A 15,969-nucleotide genomic window follows, 5' to 3' on the forward strand; every position below is an offset into this window, starting at 1 on the left:
TTAGGTCTACAGATATAATTTACCTCATAAATCACCTTTTCGTGTCGTTCTTATGACATTTTGACAATATACATGGCGAATTTACCTCAGAAACAGCCCTATTTATCGATTTAACACACCAGAGAATACTGTCTGGTACAACTTACCTCAAGATTACAGTCATTTTTACTTGATAGGTCTACATATATATATTTTACCTCATAAATCACATTTTCGTGTCTTTTTATGATATTTTGGCGAAGTACACGGGGAATTTACCTCACAACTGACATGTTGAAGCTTAATTCTCACTTGATCATTTGGCATGGAATCTACCTCATAAATAATGAATCAGACGAATCTATGGATTCCTTGAAAGTGTAAGATGAGAAGGAATGAATGAGAGAATGAATGGGATGTGGGGGTCACCGCAGAGAAGGGCGCAGACTGTACTATAGGGGGGGCACTGCAGTCACCAGCTGACGCAGCAGCAGCAGCAACAACAACAGCCGCACTCTCCGAATGGCGATGACTGGGTTAACTCGTGAGCCAATCAGGTGCCTCGATGCTTGTACCGTGCCTGGCAACATCCCCTTCTAGCCCCGCCCACCCCTTAACGACCCCCCCCTAACGTCTTGTACTTGTTTGTTCCGTTCTTACAGTCCCAGGAACGGGCTTTGTCAGCCTCCCTCTCTGATTGGTCGTTTCGCCGGCGAGGGGCGTGGCGTTCACAAGAAGTTCCGCCTCAAGGAGTCGAATGAGCGTAAACAAGACCTGTCACTGATTGGAGGGAGGCGCTGTCAGTCACCGCAGGGGGCGGCATTCTGTGCCGGTAGCCACGCCCACACTGGAGTGAATATTAAAAGCGAGTGTCTGGCTAGGGGGGGGTATACAGAGACAAGTAGATAGGGCGAGCTGTATACTGGGGGACACTAGTGCAATAGATAGTACTGGGGGCAGAGCTGCGAATTTCATTGGGTGCATTGAGCGGCGGGTCTCCCCTTTAAGAGCCAGTCCTGCCATAAGCTTGCATCATATTGAGGACCTGCTGACCTGCAGAGCTGACAATCTAAGCAGTGACTACCTGCTGACCCTTCACTGACCTGCTGCTGCTGCCGGGAGTCCCTGCCATCTGCTGCTGCCTTGACAACAGCTGGACATCAGAGGTAAGTGTCCTGAGGGGCTCAGCTGACAAAGATTTATTACCTTCTGATGGCAATGCAGATGTGGCCCCAGGTCAGGTGGGGCCCCTGCCACCCCCCCAGGGCTGCATGATGCAATGCCATCTAGCTGTTGCAAAACTACAACTCCCAGCATGCCCTCAGCCTTTTTGTTGCTCTAGGGCAGTGGTCTTCAAACTGTGAATCTCCAGCAGTTTCAAAACTACAACTCCCAGCAGACTTACTAAAAGCAGTGTTTCCCCAAATAGAGTGCCTACAGCTGTTGCAAAACTACAACTTCCAGCATGCCCGGACAACCAGGGTGCATCCAGCTGTTGCAAAACTCCAACTCCCAGCATACACTTAGCCTTCTTGTTGCTCTAGGCCAGTGGTCTTCAAACTGCGGATCCCCAGCTGTTGCAAAACTACAACTCCCAGCATACCCTTAGCCTTCTTGTTGCTCTAGGGCAGTGGTGTTCAAACTGTAGATCTCCAGCTGTTGCAAAATTACAACTCCCAGCAGACTTACTAGAGCATTGTTTCCCAACCAGGGTGCCTCAAGCGGTTGCAAAACTACAACTCCCAGCATGCCCGGACAGCCAACGGCTGTCCGGGCATCCTGGGAGTTGTAGTTTTGCAACAGCTGGGGATCTGCAGTTTGAAGACCACTGGCCTAGAGCAACAAGAAGGCTAAGGGTATGCTGGGAGTTGTATTTTGCAACAGCTGGGGATCCGCAGTTTGAAGACCACTGGCCTAGAGCAACAAGAAAGCTAAGGGTATGCTGGGAGTTGTAGTTTTGCAACAGCTGTAGGCACACTGGTTTGAAAACACTGCTCTGGTAAGTCACTGTGCTGCCACATATCCAATGCATCCACCACTGCCCTCATATTGGAGATTTGTCTAAAATGTTGTGGAACTACAAGTACCAGCCTGCCCTGTAATTAACATAGAATCTAGCTGTACCATAAGCTGAAGACTTGGTATCCTGGGTCACCAGCACTGTGAGTTCTGCAACTTTCGGATATACTTTTCTTTTCTTTTGATTCTTCACACACTTTTCACTATCTCTGCTTGCTGTCAGTGAGATGATGCAATGCAAACCACTAAGACCTCTTGCAGGTGCCCAGTATCCAATGCATCCGCCAGTGTGCCCCCCATATTGGAGATTTGCCTATAACACACTCTAGGCTCTATCCAGTGGAACTACAAGTTCCAGCCTGTCATGTTAATTAGAACTTGCCTCCACCATAGCTGGGACCACAAGTACCAGCCTGCCCTGTTCGTGCTATAGAACCTAGCTCCATCCTAAGCTGAAGACTGGCTATCATGGGTTACCGGCACGGTTAAGGGGTTAAAAGTAAACAATTTCAATTTTCTAATATGCTTTCTTATAATTCTTCACAATTTTCACTATCTCTGCTTGCTGTCAGTGAGATGATACAATGCTAACTAGACATCATGCAGGTGCCCAAAATCCAGTGCATCCACCTGTCCTTATATTGGAATTTTACTTGTATAGTAGTCTTGGCTCTATGTAGTGGAACTACAAGTACCAGCCAGCCCTGCACTTGACAATCTGACTCCATAATAGATGAGGATTTGCAAATCCAGGTCACCAACATTTAGTTCTTCACCTTTTTTCAAAATCTCTGCTTGTTGTCAGTGAGATGATGCAATGCTAGCCACTAACACATCATGCTAAAGTATCCAGAATCCACTAGTGATATGGGATATTTGCCAGCTCTATACCCACTATGCACGTTTGCCTCTAGTAGAACTACAAGTACCAGCCTGCCCTGTAATTGACACATAACATATCTCCAGCATAGCTGTAGACTTACTATCCTGGGTCAGCACCCTCCTAGAAGGGCTATAACGGAAAGTTCTGCAACTGTCTATTATACTTTGTATTTCACTTTCTCACCTTTACAATATCTCTGCTTGCTGTCTAAGGGTATGTTCACACTACGGAATTCCGCAGTGTGAACTTAACATTAGTGTGAATGGGTCTCCGCGGGACCCGTTCAATCTTCGGAATTCCAGCGGCGGACAATTCCGCCGCTGAAATTGTTGGCGCAAAGAAAGAACATGTTCATTCTTTGCGCGGAAGTCCGCGAGCACTGCATAGCCGTCAATGGTGACGGCGCAGTGCCGCGCGGTCCTACCGCCGCTGCCGGCTGCCATGCTGAATCTCCGCTTGCTGAATTCAGCGAGCGGAGATTCCGTTCACACTCTGTAGTGTGAACATACCCTAAAAGTGGGATGATGCAATGCTCACCTCTGAGACACCATACCACTGCGGTGGAAAACTTTTTTTTTTTTAATATTTATTTATGTATTTTTAAATGAACTTATGCCAGAAAGTTAAACAGATTTGTAAATTACTTCTATAAAAAAAAAAATATATTTACCCTTCCAGTACCTTTTAGCAGCTGTATGCTACAGAGGAAATTCTTTTCTTTTTTAAATGTGTTTTTTGTCTTGTCTACAGTGCTCTCTGCTGACACTCTTTTTTTATTATAAAAGTACAAAACTTATACAAAAACACAAAACAAGCTTAACCAGCTATAACATAAATAAGAAATACACTGGTCCAAAGAACAAAAACAAAACCCTGCATAACCGGCCAGCCCAGCTTTACAAAAACCTAAAATATGCCAACCCACCTAACCGAACCACACTCACACGCATACCAAAAATGAACATAAAAATAGCGCTTGGCTTATCAAAATATGAAAATAAAATTTTGCACTACCTGGCTACAACTCAAAACCATCCATATTCGGGAAACACAAAAAAAAATAAATAAATAAATAAATAAAAAAAAAAAAAAAAAAAAAAAAAAAAAAAAAAAAAATAAAAAAAATAAAAAAAAAAAAAATTACATAAGCACAACTTGGCTTAGCAAAATATAAACATAAAATTTAGCACTACCTGGCTACAAAAAAAAAAAAAAAAAAAAAAAAAAAAAAAAAAAAAATTAAATAAAATTTTTTTTATAAAATAAACAACGTAACAACATGATAAAATCAAGTAAACCACGTAACATAATAACTGGTCCGACTGCCATGACTACTGTAATGCTGTAATATAGAAACAAAATGAAAACAATATATAAACAATATACATACAAAATCACATGAACATAAAAATATAGTATTTAACTAAAAAAAAAAAATATAGATACACTAAAGAAAACCTACAAAAACAATAGAAAACCCTACCAAAATCCCTACACTAAAACTGTACCCACTCCCACACCACCCCTCCTGCACATGGGTCAGAGTCCATACCGTTCGTACACAAAGTCCTGTCCCTAACTGACCCATGTCAGGTCCCCAAAAGAAAAGCAAAACACCACCACCCACAAATACACCCTCCCCACCTAGCACTCCTCCCAACCAACTTACACACAAACTTATACACACTAACATATACACACTAAACCAAAGCTACCTTAGGCCCAAGTTTGGTCGCCTGTAAGCCCTTCATACCATATCAACTTAAAACAAAACAAAAAGCTAGCGTGTGCATGCATTAGCCCACCACCAGGAAGAAGGATGGCAGACTTGATACATCAAAATAATTTTAAACTCTTTCCCTAACTCCCCCCTACAATTTTCCCTAATTCTATCCCTCCATTAAAACTGACCCTGCTCTCACCCTATCACTGTCCCTATAACACTGCCCCTAACCAAAATAAAGGTACTCTACCTAAAAAGGTCTAGTACCTAGGGCACATCAAAAGAAAAACCTCTCCACAGGAGAGAAGCCCTACTGGTACCAAGACTGCCATACTCCAAAGACCTGATCTTCCCGAGGTCACCGGTGATATTCCTACAGACCTCCACCTCGGAGAGGATTTTCTGTTGGGTCGACACTAAACACCGTGCGTTCCACGTGTAGTACCTAACCACTAAACTAACTAAGAATAAAGTGCCCCGATCTCGGCCACCCAGGTTCCTGAATGCCCCATAAGCCCACTCCGGATAGGTTAGGCCGGCAAGTTGACTCCAGCCAATGGAAGCGCCCACCCTGTTGTAAACCCCTATATTAAAGGGACAATGAAGCAGGAAGTGGTCCATGCTTTCCAGCGTGTCCCCGCACTCTTCTCGGGGACATCCCCGGTCATCAGAGTTCCTGCACTTCAGGTTGTCCCTTACATATAGCTTCCCCTGAAAGCAGCGCCAGGCCAGGTCCCAAAACTTCTGGGGGATCCTTTTCATGTTTAAAAGGTACAACCCCACCCTCAGATCCCGACCTGGGCAGTCCCTGAGCGCCAGAGGCTTCTGGAAATGGGTCAACAGAACCCGTTTGTCAAGGAACTGCCTTGACTGGGTCCTGATCTCCCACACTCCCAGACCCCACCGACGTATCGCCTTCAGAGTCGGGGTAGCATAAGCCGGAAGATATCCATGGGGCGTGCGGAGGTCCTTCACTCGCCCTCCTCTCTCCCATTCCTGAAAGAAAGGCCGAAACCATTCCCTGCAGGAGAGTACCCACGGAGGAGCCCTCTCTTTCCAGAGGTTTGCGATGTTAGCTTTCAAGAAGGTGTTCGTAAAGAACACCACAGGGTTTACCATAGATAAACCCCCTAGTCTCCTCGTGTGGTACGTAACCTCCCTCCTGACTAGGTTCATCCTGTTCCCCCATAACAGTTGGAAAAACAGGCTGTAGATCCTAGTGTAGTAAGCCTCTGGTAAGATACATACACTGCCCAGATAGATAAACAAAGGGAGCAGGTACGATTTGATCAGGTGTACCCTTTCCCTGAGGGTCATAGACCAACCCTTCCACTGGTCCACCTTCTGAGCGGCATCCTGTAGCTTACCGTCCCAGTTTTTGGTGGGATAATCATCCTGGCCGAATGTGATGCCTAAGACTTTTGCTGATTCTTGGGGCCCTGGAAGGGTGTCCGGGAGATCAAACGTGGGATCCCCCCCTCCCAGCCAGAGACTCTCACACTTATCCCGGTTGATCTTGGACCCGGATGCCTCCGAGTAGCGGTCCACCTCCGACATCACCACATCGACCTCCTCCTGTGAGGAGACGAAAATAGTGACATCGTCAGCGTACGCCACCACTCTCTGGGTGACATCCAGCTCCGCCAGACTCATCCCGACTCCCGCCAACGGCCCACAATCTACCCTCCGGACGAAGGGATCGATTGCGAACACGTATAAAAGCGGGCTCAAAGGACAACCCTGACGGACTCCGGACCCCACCTCAAAAGAGCGGCCAGACCAACCGTTCACCAGCGGGAAACTCTCTGCCCCTGCATACAAGATCTTAAGCCAATTAACAAAAGTACTCGGTAAGCCATATCTCAGGAGGACGGACCAGAGGTACTCGTGGTTCACCCGATCAAACGCCTTGGCCTGATCCAGGGACAGCAAGTACCCCTTCCAGAAACCCGCACTACTCCGCTCCACTGCCTCCCTGACACTAAGGACAGCACTTAAGGTGCTTCGGCCTGGAACAGAGCAGTGCTGAGTCCCCGAAAGGAGCCGGGGTGCAAACTTCACCAGCCGATTAAACAGTATCTTGGCCAGAAGCTTCCTGTCCGTATTGAGAAGAGCTATGGGCCTCCAATTCTCAATCCGGCTAGGATCTTTACCCTTTGACAGAAGAATCAGGGCTGACCTCCTCATTGACTTTGGTAGAGTGCCCGAGGAGAGACACTCATTGAATACCTCAGTCAAGAGGGGAGCTAAAGACTCCTTAAAGGTCCTGTACCACTCGGATGTTAAGCCATCCGGACCTGGCGACTTCTTAGGGGCAAGCCCCTCGATCGCCAGTCTCACTTCCTCTTCCCTGATTTCTTCTGCCAAAACATCAAGAGAGGGGTCTACCCCTGGCTCAGGAATGGTTTCAGCCAGGAAAGCCGACATCCTGTCTCGATCTAGATCCTTCCTTCCCAAGAGGTGCGAGTAGAAGGATCTGACGACCTCCAAGATCCCTGATCTGGACCGATTCAGAGATCCCGTACTATCAATCAGTCCTGAAATGACTTTACTACTCACTGACATCTTACAGTTTCTGTAAGGGTCGGGCGAGCGGTACTTCCCGAAATCCCTCTCAAAAACCAAAGATGCGTGCCTATCGTACTGACACCTCATCAGCAAGGATTTCACTCTGGAGATATCCTCTCGGCTACCTCCAGTCGAGACGAGAAGCTCGAGTTTCCTCCTCAGACCCTGATACAAGCGATACCTGTTCAGGGACCTGAGGCTCGAGAGCTGGCGGAAGAACCCCGCAACCCGCTTCTTGAATATCTCCCACCACTCCAGCTTATTACTACAAAGATCCAGTAAAGGTACCTGACTCTGAAGAAAATCCTCAAAGGACTGTCTTACCTCCGCTTCCTCCAGGAGGGACGAATTCAGCTTCCAATAACCTTTTCCCATCCGGGGGGTCTCTGAAACATTCAGGGAAAACAAAATCATACAGTGATCGGAGAACTCCACCTCAACCACGGACACTGCGGAAGAGACGGCTTCCTCCTTCAAATAAAACCTATCTATTCTAGACCTGCGACTACCTTGATGATAGGTGAAACCCGCGTGGCCCGAGGGGCTCCGGATGTGGGCATCCTCTAGGCGAGCTTCTCTAGTTATGCTAATCAGTGCCACACTATCGCAAGTCAGCGGACCATTGGAGCCTCTCCTATCTTGGGACCTCGTGACATTATTGAAGTCCCCTCCAAAGATCACCTGCCGACTCGTAAAAAGAAAGGGCTTAATCCTCATAAAGAGATCTTTACGGCCCCGCTTAGTTTGCGGGGCGTAGATGTTAATGAGTCGGAGCTCCTGTCCCTTCATGAAGACATCTAAGATCAGGCACCTCCCCATTTCTAATTCAATAACCCGTCGGCATTCAACAGGAGCGGTAAAAAGGACCGCCACCCCACTATACGACTCAGCCGCAAGAGACCAGTGGGAGGGGCCGCGCCTCCACTCTCTCCTGGCTTTTACCAGGGAGGCTAGATCTGACAACCTGGTCTCCTGCAGATACAAAATGTCGGCTTCAACACGGCCGAGAAAATCAAAGGCTGCAAATCTAGCCGTATCCGACTTTATGCTGGCACAATTAATAGATGCCAGCGTCAATGGGGTGAGTGCCGCCATACAGGGTGATTGAATTAGATGGCCTCACCCTTTATTTCTTTTTCCCCTTCTTTTTAGCCCCCTCATCCCCCGAAGACGACGAAAGGGCAGGACCACTCTTACATCTTTTTTTAGACTCCGATTGGTCCATAAGGTCCCCGTGTCCGTCCGGCCCCGGTCTAGCCCTGCCCTCTGAGGAAGGTGCCTCAACAGGACAGGGCCCAGTTCCCCCCAGAGGCTCTTTCTCCCGAGGCACCCCGCCCTCACCTTCCCCCTCCAAGGAGGGGGAGGAGATGGTATCGAGGACGAGGTACCGGTTTGACAGGTCAATCAGAGGGGGGGCAGCCAGGCTTCCGCTTTGGACCTGGCCCGTAGTACCAGGAGCTTCAGAGGGCTCTGACCTCTTCTTTCTCCCTTTCCTTTTGCCCTTTTCTTTCTTTTTGGGCCTCACCCCACTCTCCTCATCCACACTTTCATAGTGGGAGGAATCGGAAGGGTCGGCCATATTGCTTTCCTCTCTGTGAAGTCTCCTGATCTCCTCATCCAGCACATTCTCCACCAGGGCTTCAGCAGTTACAGGGCCAGCTTCAGGAGCAGGGACTGAAGCTACCCCCGCCACCTGGGCACTCTCCAGCTCCCTACTCCTTCTACGATTTTCCTCCCGCCTTAGTTTGGCAGGGCCCTTTTTCCTCCTCACTAGCCCTGTTGCGCCCCCATCCCTGCCCGTACCCTCCCCAGCCGAGGCAACTTCACAGCTCTCCTCAGCTGGAGCGGCCGCTGCATGGGCGAAGGCGCTAGGACAACGGCTGAAAGGGTGTCCGAGGACACCACACAGGTGGCACCGGATCTGCCGACAGGATGCGGCCAGATGACCCACCCCACCACACAAAGCGCAGACCTGCACAGTACAGGCTGCGCTAAAGTGGGTGGGGCTGCCACACCTGTGACAGACCTTAGGCTGCCCCTGGTAGAAGACCTGGATCCTATCACGTCCAAGGAAGGCGGCTGACGGAATGTGGGCAACCGTACTCCCTGAACGCTTGAGTTTGACGGAAAACGTCCAGGCCCCGGACCAGATCCCGTGCTCATCCAAGTTTTTCTTGGGCATGTCCGTCACATCCCCATACCGTCCAAGCCAGGTCATGATATCATAACAAGAAAGTGACTCGTTACGGGTCAAAACGGTCACCTTCTTGACAGCATTCTGACGGGAAATCGCCTTTACGGCGAACTCCCGCCAGCCGGGCTCGTTTTTTGCAACTTCGTAGTTTGACCAGAAGAGTTCGAGACCCTCTGGCCGAACGAAACTGACATCAAACTCACACGAACCGTAGGGGTGGATCAGGGCAAAGATGTCACATGCCCTGAATTCCATCTGGAGGAGGAGCTCAACCACTTTAGCGCGAGGCGGGCACGCATCCTCGCCCCTCCAAATCAGACGGACCACATTCCTACGGTTATTGTCCTGCCCAGTTGTCGGGAGGGACCAGACCACCTCCCCATTCCGCTCTCGGAAAGCCCCCAAACCGTGCCTCTCTATCCAGAAAGACAGGTCGACCTCACCCCTCCCCTCTACCTGGATCGACCTGTCGCCCCTACGCAGAGCCTCCAGGAGGCGCTGTTGCAAGTGGCCTCCAGAGCCGGCCGGAGACGGGGACCCCCCTGAACCCCCGGCAGCGACATTAGCATAACTTCTAGGAGCAGTCACTACCGGGGGGGCAGCCGGACCAGACCCAGACCCATCAGTACAGCCACTCACACCACTACTCCCATCTTTATTCCCATCCATACCAGACTTCCCATTCTTACCACTACTACTCCCACCATCATTCACTCCACTTACACTCCCCACATCCACACCTCTACTACACTCAGCATTCTCACATCCTCCACTCTTTTCCTGCCTAATGGATTCTGGGCTGGCTGGGACCTGTAGTACTGCTGGTCTTATTATGGTTTTCTGTGCTGGGGTCGATGCTGCTGCTGCCGGGGTCGACACTGATGACTCCTCCTCCATGTGCGATGACACGTCCTGAGTCTGGGGCTGCCCCTCAAAGCGCACCCCAGCTCCTCCCACAGCGCCATCGCTTGGTTTGCCTAACCACACAGGCTCTGCAGGGGATATCGGTGCCCGGACACTCCCCCCCCTCACAGAGGAGTGCCCCGCAGCACCCACAGAACACACAGTACTCGGGGGACCGCCCCCCGAGCACACAGACACTCCGCTCTCCGCCACCGGTGCCCGGACACTCCCCCCCCTCACAGGGGAGTGCCCCGCAGCACCGGTAATGCCCACAGTTCTCGGGGAACTGCCCCCCGAGCACACAGCAGCAAAACTCGCCTCTGGCACTGGGACACGCCCCCCGCCACCCTGGGGCGGCCCTGCAGTGCCAGAGCTGCCCACCATGAGCCCATCCTTCCCCTCCCTACCGGCAGGATGGGTGTGCTTTACAGCTATTGCGTCCGCAGTCTTTTCTGACGCCATGCTGTACCCCCCATGCTGGCTCCGTTCCACCACAGAAACGGAGTCTGGCAGTCTGGGGGGCCCAGCAGCCTGAACCAGCTTTGCAGCTGGCCCTGACTGCTGGAAAGGGACAAACATGTACTTTACTGTCTCCTGAGTCTTCTGCTTCTTACGCTTTACTGCCACATCATCGCACTGGTCATCTCCAAAGGTAAAGTTCTGGAGGTGGGCTGGGGACTCCTGCATAACAATCGCCCTCAGTAATCCCCCAGCCTCACTCTCCAGTTCATCCTCCTCGCTCTCACTTAATGGAAGCGCCACCTGGGCTGGCTCTATGTAGCTGTCCTGGGTGTTATAGGGAGTAGCTACAGGCAAGACATCCATTTCCACCACTTCTGCTCTTTCTCCCACATTCTCCTTCTTCTTTATGCCTTCACCATCCACACTTTCTTCACCGCCACTACTCTCCCCATCATCCACCTCCACCTTACCTGGGGATTTCATGGCGGCAAACCGGTTGTTGTTCTGAAGCTTCTCCTTGAAGAGACCGCTCCCCTCCAAGATCTCTGCTCTCCTCTCCTCCAGTTGCACAATCTCAGCCTTCAGTGCTGAGATCTTTCTTCTTAGCTCTGGTCTGCTCTTTTTGGGCGCAGTGTTCACCAGATTCTGAGCCCCTTGCAGATCTTGTCTGGCCAACTTCAGCTCCTTGCCACAGCGATCATATTCAGCAAACCGCGCGGCCATGCGGGAGCAGTAGGTGGCGCTGGACTCCTTGGGCCCTCTCTCTGCCCACAACTCCACACTTCTTCTTCTTGCTTTTCTTTCACCAGTCCTCTGGCTGGCAACCGTTGCCGGGGGTGCAGAGCCTGCATTGCTGCAGACTCTGCCAGATCTTCTCCCCCCGGCCGGAATGGCTGTTGCTGTTTTCTCTCCACCCCCCGCCAGCCTTGAAGAACGGGAGGTGGAGGCCCTGGGCTCCATGCAGGGAGGCTCTCCCCAGGAGCCTGACACACTCCTGGGAAGGCGGATGGATCACCTGCTCTGGTCTGATCTGCTGGAAGTTTGTGGAGCTCAACAAGGGACACACCCGCACGCTGCTCACACTGAACTGTTGTGTTCACAGGATGTGCTCTCTGCTGACACCTCTGTCCGTGTCAGGAAATGTCCAGAGCAGTATAGGTTTTGCTATGGGGATTTTCTCCTGCTCTGGACAGTTCCTGATACGGACATCAGGTGTCAGCAGAGAAGAATTTCCTCCGTAACATACAGCTGCTAAAAAGTACTGGAAGGGTAAAGCTTTTTTAATAGAAGGAATTTACAAATCTGTTTAACTTTCTGGCACCAGTTGATATAAAAATAAAAAAATAAAAAAAATATTTTCACCGGAGTACCCCTTTAATGCCCACTCTCCACTAAGCACCCAGTATATAATGGATCCACTAAGTGTCCTAATCTTGCAGCTCTGACATATACTCACTCCTATTACCTCTGTCTAGTGGAACTACAAGTACCAGCCTGCCCTGTAATTGACACAGCACCTAGCTGTACCATAGCTAAAGACTTTCTATCCTGAGACCCTATAACATAACGAGGTCTGATAAAAAGTTTTTAATATAGCTTCCAAGTAGATTTTGTGTTCCGATCCCTTCCCTTTTCAAAACCTCTGCTTGCTGTCAGTAGATGAGACTATTCTTGCTTACATCCAGGGTCCTGCTTTAGTTGTGCTGGGGGTTGGTTGCAATGTATTATTATAGACATCAGCAGTTAAAAAATAATAATCTCTCCCTAGGTCTTGGTTGTTGATACAATGTATCCGTGTGTGTTCTATAAACAGGAAACAATTGTAGCAATTCTCTGGATACAATAGGAAACAATAGTAGTAGTTAAAAGTATTAGGTTTAAAGGGGTACTCCACTGGAAAACATTTTTCTTTAAATCAACTGGTGCCAGAAAGTTAAACAGATTTAACTTTAACAAAAAAAAAAAAAATCTTAATCCTTCCAGTACTTATCAGCTGCTGTATACTACAGAGGAAGTTCTTTTCTTTTTTTTAATTTCCTTTCTGTCTGACCACAATGCTCTCTGCTGACACCTCTGTCCATGTCAGGAACTGTTCAGAGCAGGAGAGGTTTTCTATGGGGATTTGCTCCTACTCTGGACAGTTCTTAAAGGGGTATTCCGGTGCTTACAGCTATCACTCCCCCTCCCGCAGGCTTGCATTGAGGGGCGGAGCGTGACGTCACACGGGGCGGAGACGTGACGTCACACGCCGCCGGCCGTGTGGTCGCCGGTAATCAGACCCGGAGCGAACACGCTCCGGGGACTGATTACAAACGGGGTGCCGCGTGCCAGCGGCGGGACTCCCGCGATCAGGCATCTTATCCCCTATCCTTTGTATAAGGGATAAGATGTCTAAGCACCGGAGAACCCCTTTTAAAATGGACAGAGGTGTCAGCAGAGAGCACTGTGGTCAGACAGAAAGGAAATTCAAAAAGAGAAGAACTTCCTGTGGATCATAACAGCAGCTGATAAGTACTGGAAAGGTTAAGATTTTTATATAGAAGTGACTTACAAATCTGTTTAACTTTCTAGTACCAGTTGATTTAAAAAAATAAAATTAAATTTTTTTTTTCCAGTGGAGGACCCCTTTTAAGATAGGTTGTAGTTCTCCAACTGTTTCAAAACTGCAGCTCTCACCACGATGGGAGTTGTAGTTTTGTATCAGCTGGAGAGCCACTGGTCAATGCCATCTTAAAATGCATCCTGGTGACAAGTCCTTTTTGAAGGCAGTATTTTCCAAAGGGTGCGCCTCCAGCTGTTGCAAAACTACAACTCCCAGTATGCCCGGACAGCCTTTGGCTGTCCGGGCAAGCTGGGAGTTGTAGTTTAGCAACAGCTGGAGGCACACCCTTTGGAAAACACTTCCATAGGTACAGCAGAGCGCTGCAGTGTAAAGCATGGGGGGGGGACAGAGCAGCAGCCTGGTCATCTGAACATGGAGATGTTTCTAATTATTTAGCCTCTGGCAAAAGCTGTTGTAGCAGGGCATGCTGGGAGTTGTAGTTTTTTCAACAGCTGGAGGCACATTCTTTGGAAAACACTACCATAGGTACAACAGAGCGCTGCAGTGTAAAGCATGGAGGACAGAGCAGCAGCCTGGTCCTCTGAAAATGGAGATGGATTTAATTCTTTAGAACAGTTGTTATTGACAGAGGAAGCCACTGCATGTCTTGTGGTGGCAGGGGCTGTCAGTGCATGCTGGGAGTTGTAGTTTTGCAACAGTTGGAGGCACTTTTTTTTTATTTTAAATACACTGCCATAGGTACAGCAGAGCGCAGCAGTGTAAAGCATGGGGGACAGATCATCAACCTGGTCTCCTGAACATGGAGAGGAATGTAATTACTTAGAACAGCTGTTATTGCCAGAGGCTTTCAGGGCATGCTGGGAATTGTAGTTTTGCAACAGCTGGAGGCACCCTTTTTCGAAAAAACTGCAATGGGTACAGCAGAGCGCTGCAGTGTAAAGCATGGAGGACAGAGCAGTAACCAGGTCTCCTGAACATGGATTTAATTCTATAGAACAGTGGTTATTGCCAGAGGAAGTCACTGCCTGTCCTATGGTGCCTGGTGCTGTCAGGGCATGTTAGGAGTTGTAGTTTTGCAACAGCTGGAGGCACACTGTTTGAAAAAACACTGCCATAGGTCCAGCAGAGCGCTGCAGTGTAAAGCATGGGGGACATAGCAGCAGCCTGGTCCTCTGAACATGGAGATGGATTTAAAGGGGTATTCCAGGAAAAAACTTTTTTTCATATATCAACTGGCTCCAGAAAGTTAAACAGATTTGTAAATTACTTCTATTAAAAAATCTTAATCCTTTCAGTACTTAAGAGCTGATGAAGTTGAGTCATTTTCTGTCTAAGTGCTCTCTGACACCTGTCTCGGGAACTGTCCAGAGTAGAAGCAAATCCCCATAGCAAACCTCTTCTACTTTGTGCAGTTCCCAAGACAGACAGAGATGTCAGCAGAGAGCACTGTCAGACAGAAAAAGAACAACTCCACTTCAGCAGCTGATAATTATTGGAAGGATTAAGATTTTTAATAGAAGTAAATTACAAATCTGTTTAACTTTCTGGAGCCAGTTGATATAAAAAAAAAAAAAAAATCCAGAATTTTTTTCCTGGAATACCCCTTTAATTACTTAGAACATCTAAGGCTGTCAGGGAATGCTGGGAGTTGTAATTTTGCAACAGCTGGAGAGCCACAGGTTGGGGAACACTGAGCTATATGCATTATATATCAACTGTGTGTAAAGTTTCCATAGTCCCTGGCACTGCCCGCCCCCTGTTTACCCTCTTCTCACCTGGCTGCCACCCACTGTTTTCCCTCGCCCCCCTTTCTCTGCCTGACTTGCCATGTTACATAACCAGTTGTAGCAAGTTCACTGCTTATCTGAGTCACTTTCTCAATCACCCACCGGTGCCAACCTGGGGACATAACCCGCCGTACCATTAATGATTACTAAACTTTCGCCACCAGGACAGATCTGACGTGGGGCGGCACGCCCCATTAACTTTTATTGAGCGTCGCCCCATCCTGGGACACGAAACTCTGGATCTGGCACCCTGGCATCATTTAAAGGGCCATGCTCCTAATTCTTGTTTTCTGCCTCTAGGTAAAGAAGCTTTTCTCTGCCCCTCAATATGAAGTTCGCCAGGTTCCTGCTGAAAAATGCCGCTCTGGCCAACGCCCCCAAACAGATCGAGAGGTTCAGCCGCTACTCGCCCTCACCCCTCTCCATGAAGCAGTTCATCGACTTCGGTAAGCGTTTTATTGACTTGCCAGGATGCCAAGTCCCGTAGACTATAATTAGAGAATGAATGAGGACGGAGCGGAACTTGGCCACGCGTTTCATGACATGTGGTTTTGGTTATGAATAAAGTTTTTGTTCTGAAATCTAGAGGGTTCTCCTAGTTTTTTTTTTTTTTTTTATTCCCCAGCTGTTGCAAAACTACAACTCCCATCATGCCCTGACAGCCTTCGGCTGTCAGGGCATGCTGGGAGTTGTAGTTTTGCAAGAGCCGGAGAGAGAGGAATTCAGTTGACGCATTAAAGGGGTAATCCAGGAAAAAACTTTTTTTTATAAATATCAACTGGCTCCAGAAAGTTAAAAAGATTTGTAAATTACTTCTATTATAAAATCTTAATCCTTTCAGTACTTATGAGCTTCTGAAGTTAAGGTTGTTCTTTTCTGTCTAAGTGC

The 15,969-nt window shown here is 48.8% G+C and overlaps 1 protein-coding gene and 1 long non-coding RNA gene across 6 annotated transcripts in view; one reads left to right on the forward strand and one right to left on the reverse strand.

Moving 5' to 3' along the window:
* LOC130272935 (uncharacterized) overlaps nt 1-546 on the reverse strand; it is a 32,459-nt gene extending 31,913 nt beyond the window's left edge. For all 5 annotated transcript variants that reach the window (XR_008843796.1, XR_008843793.1, XR_008843794.1 and 2 more), the window contains exon 1: nt 259-546. This is a non-coding gene — a long non-coding RNA (uncharacterized LOC130272935). The remainder of the gene's footprint in view (nt 1-258) is intronic.
* A 151-nt stretch (nt 547-697) lies between these two features.
* Nucleotides 698-15,969, forward strand: part of PDK4 (pyruvate dehydrogenase kinase 4) — a gene marked incomplete at its 3' end in the record, with an annotated part of 39,719 nt that continues 24,447 nt past the window's right edge. The window contains 2 exon segments of the mRNA XM_056518969.1: nt 698-1,145; nt 15,382-15,527. Coding sequence (XP_056374944.1) covers nt 15,410-15,527 — 118 coding nt within the window.

This window comes from Hyla sarda, chromosome 5 (assembly GCF_029499605.1).
Source record: "Hyla sarda isolate aHylSar1 chromosome 5, aHylSar1.hap1, whole genome shotgun sequence".
NCBI lineage: Eukaryota > Metazoa > Chordata > Amphibia > Anura > Hylidae > Hyla > Hyla sarda.